The 6,340-nt window shown below is 57.1% G+C and overlaps 1 protein-coding gene across 1 annotated transcript in view; it reads left to right on the top strand.

Annotated features, from left to right (window-relative positions):
* Window positions 1–4,871, top strand: part of TLX1 (T cell leukemia homeobox 1) — a 5,310-nt gene extending 439 nt beyond the window's left edge. Inside the window, exons 2-4 of the mRNA XM_015599862.1 lie at window positions 2–179; window positions 2,214–2,415; window positions 4,649–4,871. Coding sequence (XP_015455348.1) covers window positions 2–179; window positions 2,214–2,415; window positions 4,649–4,871 — 603 coding nt within the window. The remainder of the gene's footprint in view (window position 1; window positions 180–2,213; window positions 2,416–4,648) is intronic.
* Window positions 4,872–6,340: the final 1,469 nt, after the last annotated feature.

Raw genomic sequence — 6,340 nt, 5'->3', positions numbered from 1 at the left:
GGTGATCCGAGTGCCCGCGCACAGGCCGCTAGCTGGAGCAGTGGCTCACCCCCAGCCTCTGGCTACCGGCTTGCCCACCGTGCCCTCGGTGCCTGCCGTGCCAGGCGTCAACAACCTCACTGGCCTCACCTTTCCCTGGATGGAGAGTAACCGCAGATACACAAAGGACAGGTTCACAGGTGAGTCCGGCCCGCGCGCGCCCCGCTTGGCCGCGGCCCGGGCTCTGCGCTACCCTTCCCCGGCACGGTGGCTTCCCAAAGCCCCCTTTGTGCGCCGGATCGCCCAGCTCCTCTTGGCGCTTCCCCCAAGTTCAGCCGCCCGCCACCTTTCTATGCTCGCTGAATCGCCGTGCGGGAAGAGTTCTCCTAGCTTGGGCCGCTCTGCGTCTCTCCTGCAGGACCCCTGCTCTGAGAAGTGCTCCCTGAACCCCTCTCGGAGTCCCTAGGCCGGGTCAGACGGAGGGAAGGGGAATGTAGCTTTGGACTGCCTTCCGCCGGCATTCGGGGCTCGGGAATCTCGGAAAAACGGGCACGATGTGAACAAACTGTTTTTTCGTCCCGGCCAACGTTCTCTGGCCGAGGCGGCGAGCCCCAGAATCAGACGCAAGGACAGAACAGGTTTTCCACCTCCTGTCCCCCCCCCCCACACACACACTGAGCCCCAAGCTCCAGTGTCCGTTGCGCTGAGGGGCTGGCAGAGGCCACGTACCCGAGTAAAGCAACAGAGGTGTTGGACTCTTCTTTCCGGACTGCGGGCTTCGTTCAGGTCAGTGGCAGCGAGAGGCTGAGCCACCCGCTCCATTTTCGTTCTGTCCGGGCTAGGCTTCCTCCCCGCCCCTCTCCCGGCCCTCCGGCGTGAATAACGCACCGGCCAGGCCCAAGATCTATTAGCCACCTAAGGACAACTCCTGGGACGATTACGCACTCGGCTGCGCCGGCTGCCTCCCTCTCCGCTGCCTACTCTTCGCCTTCCCCGGCTTGCCCCGGCTCCCTCCGCTCCCGCTTCCGCTCTCGACACTCAGCTCTCGCTACTGCGCTGGCCTTTTTCCCCGACCTCACTTCCCGCTGCCCTTAGGGTTCCCTGGATCCAAGAATAAGATCCTCTCGCCGGGCCAGGCCCCCATGCCCGTTGAGAAGCAGCCACGAGATGTGTCTAGGTTCTCTCCTGGGCCTTCAAGAAAGGAAGCAGGAGGCATAGGCTGCTGCCTACCACGACCGCGACGTGGGACTCCCATGGGGCTCCAGTTCCAGAACCCAACTGTGAAAGGGGGATAGGCAGATTACACTAGGCTAGGTGACCCTAAGGCACCCCAGGCCTCCTGCTCCTCCTGTTCCAGCCTTGGAACCTGGGCTCAGACTCTGGCAAAAGTTTGGGAGGAGGGTGCACAGAGATCCTTTCTATTTTGGATGGGCCCTGTATTCAAGGAGCCCCACTGCCCCAACACAATGGGCCTGATGAGTCTTGCCTGGTGAATATACCACTCTCCCAATTCAGGCCAGGCCAGTCTTGAAGGACTGATGGAACCCCCAGCCTGGAGCCCACTGGTTCTAGGTCTCTGGTGAAAGATACTCCACATAGGGCCTACCTCGGAGAGCCACAGCCCATTCTAATCTTGCTTCAGGCCTGAAGAAGATTCTGAGGAAGTGTATAGCTGTTGCCTGGTGTGGCCTTATGTTTCCCTGTGTCCTGTGTGCCTGTCTGTATGCCGGCCTGTTTGAGTGTATAGATCTATAATTTGCCCCTGTTGTATATGATGTCTGAATGTTGCTGTGTGATGGAGGCTCGGATCAGGACCCAGGGTCCAGGGTCTCGACTAAGCATGCTCTCTTACTGTCGAGCAGCTTCTCTGAGGCAAGAGGCCTGGAGCTGTGGGGGGCTGCGATCTTTAGCTCGCTTCAGACATGCTTCTCAAGGATACTGGGAAGGCGACTGTGGGCTGTGTCAGGTGGGCACGTGGGAGCCCAGGGCTAGGGAGGCCTCCACGGTGGCAGCGGCGTGCCCTGTCGGCGGGAGGGGGCCGTTTTCCACCCGGACTTGGAACTGAGGGCTGATGGGAGGATCGAGGCTCTGCTTCTGGGGTCTAGCTGCTGCGCTCGCTGATTCGCGGGGTGTCGGGCCTGGGACGCCTCCTGACGCTCTGCCGCTTGCTTCTGCCGTCTGTCTGTCTCCCGCTCCAGTGGCCCTCTCACCCTTCACTGTAACACGCCGTATAGGTCACCCCTATCAGAACCGGACACCCCCCAAGAAGAAGAAGCCGCGCACATCCTTCACACGCCTGCAGATCTGCGAGCTGGAGAAGCGCTTCCACCGCCAGAAGTATCTGGCCTCGGCCGAGCGCGCCGCCCTGGCCAAAGCTCTCAAAATGACTGACGCGCAGGTCAAAACCTGGTTCCAGAATCGGCGGACGAAGTGGAGGTGAGCGCGCGGGGCGGGCGCGGCGCGAGCAGCGAAGTCTCGGGCCGCTCTGGGCTCCAGGCCTCTCGGGGTACACACACTCCTCTCTCCGCTCCCGGTTTCTGATCGGCTCGGAGGAGCGGGCTGCTCCTGCTGGGCTCGCGGGGAGCGGAAGACAAGCGAGACCAGTGACCAGGATGGGGCTGGAGAGCCCCGGCTCTGTTTTACTGGAAGCTTCCTGGCTTTCTGGCCCGCACACTCAGTACCCGTGTAGACGCGACTGGTCATCCCCGCTGCTTGGGGAAATGGCCGGTTGGAGCAGTCTATGCAGTCTGGAGCTTCCATGATTATTTGAATCCTGCGGGGTTTTTTGTTTGTGCAAACTAGCGCTTACAGAGATGCTTCTTCTATCCCAGAGACTGGAGGAGACAGGATGTCTCGCGCTCTGTTTCTGCGCCCCAGCCGGGATCCCGGCAGAGCATCTGGGGTTCCAGACCGCGGCCTGGGCTCTGCTGACTCCCTCCTCCCCCGATACCCGGCCTTCGAATAGCGGGTCCCCCACCCTGGAAGGGAAAATCAATCTTTGCCGGCTGCAGCGGGGTTTCAAGGGTCCCACTGAACCCGGGATCAATTAGGAGCAGATGGGTGTGTGTTTGTGTGTGTGTGTGTGTGTGTGTGTGTGTGTGTGTGTGTGTGTGTAAGAGAGAGAGAATTTTCCCTTCTCTTGTCACAAGTACACTAATTTCCCCCCCACATACGTATACCTCAACCTTTGTCGTTCTCTCTCTCTCTCCCCCACCCCCTTAGGTATATAATGTGCCCCACTCACTCCTAGGCAGCCTTATTTTCTGCATATACCAGCGCTTTCTCCACTGAGCCCTCTTGCACCCCTGCACCCTCCTGCACATCTGGCCCGCATACTCGGTTCCACACCGGTCAGGAGTTTCTCACTGGCTCAGTCCTGGGGGGGAGCACAAGAGAGTCTGGGCGAAGGCTGCGGCGCCGGGCCGGGCGGGCCTGGGGCGGGAGGAAGGAATTGGAGTTTCCTCTTTTTCTGAATGAAGGCGAGGAATCTGCCCGGGATTCCGCCGTCGTGGCCACAAAGGAAGCCACTGCCCCTGGAGTAGGCTGCTCTCCTACCCACATTCCTGTTGCTGGGGAAGGGGTGGGGGACTGGCTCAGACCTCTGGAAAGCTAGTTAAAGAGGGAGCAAAGACTAGATGGGTGTGTGTGGGGGGCACTGGTGTGCCCAATAATACCCACCCAGAGCTGCAGCCTAGGGGTATCTATCTTTGTCCCCCGCCCCCCACCAAGGGGGACAGAGAAAATATAGAGTGGCCGCAGAGAGAAATTAAAACACAAAGGTGGTGGGGGGGCAAAGATAGATACCCCATCATAGGGAGGAAAGGAAACCCAGAAGCCTGACAAAGTCTTCTGTATAATAAAGAAAAGCAATGGATGACAAAATCCTCCATTTTCATTTCAAACGAATTCCCTTAATTCTGAGAGAACCAAAGAGCAAGAAGAGGTGGTAGGAAGGCCGGCGGCCGTTGCTGGGAGAGGCCCTCGCCAGCTTCGTGTGGCTTCATCGATCGCCTACAAATTGCTTCTGGAGGCCCCGGGGACTCCCATTAGGTCTGTCCACCTTAGAGACAGACGTTTGATCTCAGTTGACGGGGTGGAAGGGGACATTAAATGGAATAAGTGAGTCATCGCCTCCCTGGACCTCCTCGGAGGAAGCCGGCTAGTCAGGCCTGAGTCCCGGCAGGGGACAGGGCTCTGCACAGGAGGTCGGAGGCCTGGGAAAGGTTCGCAGGAAGAAGGGAGAGAAGGAAGAAGTCCACCAGGGCATCTCATATCCACCAGCCTTTGCCTTTGCCCTGGAATGGCAGGGAGGGTGAGGCCCCTCAGACTTGGGACCTAAGCTCCTGTTCATCCTCAGGTCTGGGGAGAGGTGGGCTGCCACTCTATCCTTGGCTATGCCCTCCAAGGCTGGTGAGGGTGTGAGAACTTGGGGCAGCCAGGGAGCCCCAGCTGCTTTGCCCTAGCGGAGTTTCCCACAGCTTCCTGGAGATAGCTCTCCTCCATCTACTTTTGGGATTTCCAGCCTTTGTCGGCTAAAGGACCTTCAAGATAAGGGAAAGCATTATAGGGGCCCAAGCTGGAGCTGGGCGCTGCCAAAGGGAGCAGTGCTCCCTCAGGCTATCTCCCGGAGCGACCCCGAAGCGTGGGTAACGGCTTGTCCCTGGTGCAGGCGGCAGACCGCGGAGGAGCGTGAGGCCGAGAGGCAGCAGGCGAACCGCATCCTCCTGCAGCTGCAGCAAGAGGCCTTCCAGAAGAGCCTGGCACAGCCGCTGCCCGCCGACCCGCTCTGCGTGCACAACTCGTCGCTCTTCGCCCTGCAGAACCTGCAGCCATGGTCTGATGACTCCACCAAGATCACCAGCGTCACGTCGGTGGCGTCGGCCTGCGAATGAGCCTGCCCACTCCTCCCTGAGAGACCCCTGGGCCCAGCCTAGGGGTCGCTGAGGCCTGAGAGCCAGGACTCTCTTTTGCCTCTCCTGCCTCAGACTGCACAAGAAAGGGGAACGCCGCGCCCCTCCCCAGGGGCGGTGTGCTCTCCGAAACTGTTCTCTCTTCGGTGGAAAAGAAGAAAAGAGCGCAGGTGACAGAGATCCGCGACTTCCTTCCAGATAGCCATGCGGTCCTGAGCCCGCTGGAACTGTTCAGAGTCCTCTCAATTTGCGTCTATTTTATTTTATTCTGATTTTTAACGTTGGACCGAGGAAGGCAGGGGAGGTGGGGGAAGAAGAGCTTCTGGGGTCCCCAGAGGACAGCATGGGCTGTCATTTGAACCCCCTCTCTGTATCCCACTGTTAATCACACACTGACATCCATAGGCCCACACAGAGGTGATTTTACTGTCCCTCTTGGTGTCACCCCAGAGTCACAAACAGGACCTATGGCAGAATGTCATGCACACCCAGGGCTATAGCCTTCTCGCCCCTGACCCTCGCTATCAGGCATAGGCCAGGAGTGACCTAGACTCATTCTGAACTCCTGACACATATCACAAACACAAGGCCATGGCCACATTGTGACACACCATCCCACACACAACAGCCACAACAAGATCACTTGGTCTGCCAGGCCGCCATCACAGATCCTAGCCACACCCAAGTACACACAGGCAGGTTTTCACAAAAACTTAGCCTGTTTCTCCAGATCCTGTTCATGGGGGCGGGGGGAGGGGTGTTAAGTTATGCACTTAAAAGGTGTTTTCGGTGTAACCATTTTATAAAGTGCTTGTGTAATTTATGTGGAAAAAAAAAAATAAAACCCTCCGGATCCGGAGTCAGGGCTGCCTGCTCCTTGCTGAGCCCAGCACCTTGCAGCTACTTGAGTTTGTTGTGAGCTGGTGCCGCTGGGGCAGCCGCTGGTGCCTGAGCTTGAGGGACATGTGGGGGCCAAGACCTGCTGGCTCTGGAGAGATAAATGAAGGAAAGGAACGAACAGAGAGAAGGTAGAGCTGAGGAAAAGATGGAAAGCCAGGCTGTCCTGGGATAGCTATTGCTCCAGAGGATATAATGTCTTTAGGGTGTGAAAGTTGTGTATGTGCATTGTGTGTTTGTGATGATGTAGACAATCAGGATGTTGCTGATAGTGAATGGTTGTCATAGTGTTTGAGTGTGTAATTGTGTTTGTAATTATTGTATGTAAGTGCTTGTTTCTGCTTAAGTTACAAATCGAAACTATAGTTGTACACTCTAACTTGTAGTGTTGTGTGTATAACCATGTGTAAATGAGGCTGCATTTTGGGGGGTAATTGTATGATCACCCATCCATATTTGTGATTGTGTATGAATAATGTGTTAATTTTTATGAGAGTACATTTAGTTTCTCCTCGTGAATTTTTTTATGTTAAATGTGTGAACGTTTGTGTTAA

The sequence above is a fragment of the Pteropus alecto genome, unplaced genomic scaffold, assembly GCF_000325575.1.
Source record: "Pteropus alecto unplaced genomic scaffold, ASM32557v1 scaffold88, whole genome shotgun sequence".
Lineage (NCBI taxonomy): Eukaryota > Metazoa > Chordata > Mammalia > Chiroptera > Pteropodidae > Pteropus > Pteropus alecto.
This window is presented reverse-complemented; position numbering and strand designations above follow the sequence as displayed.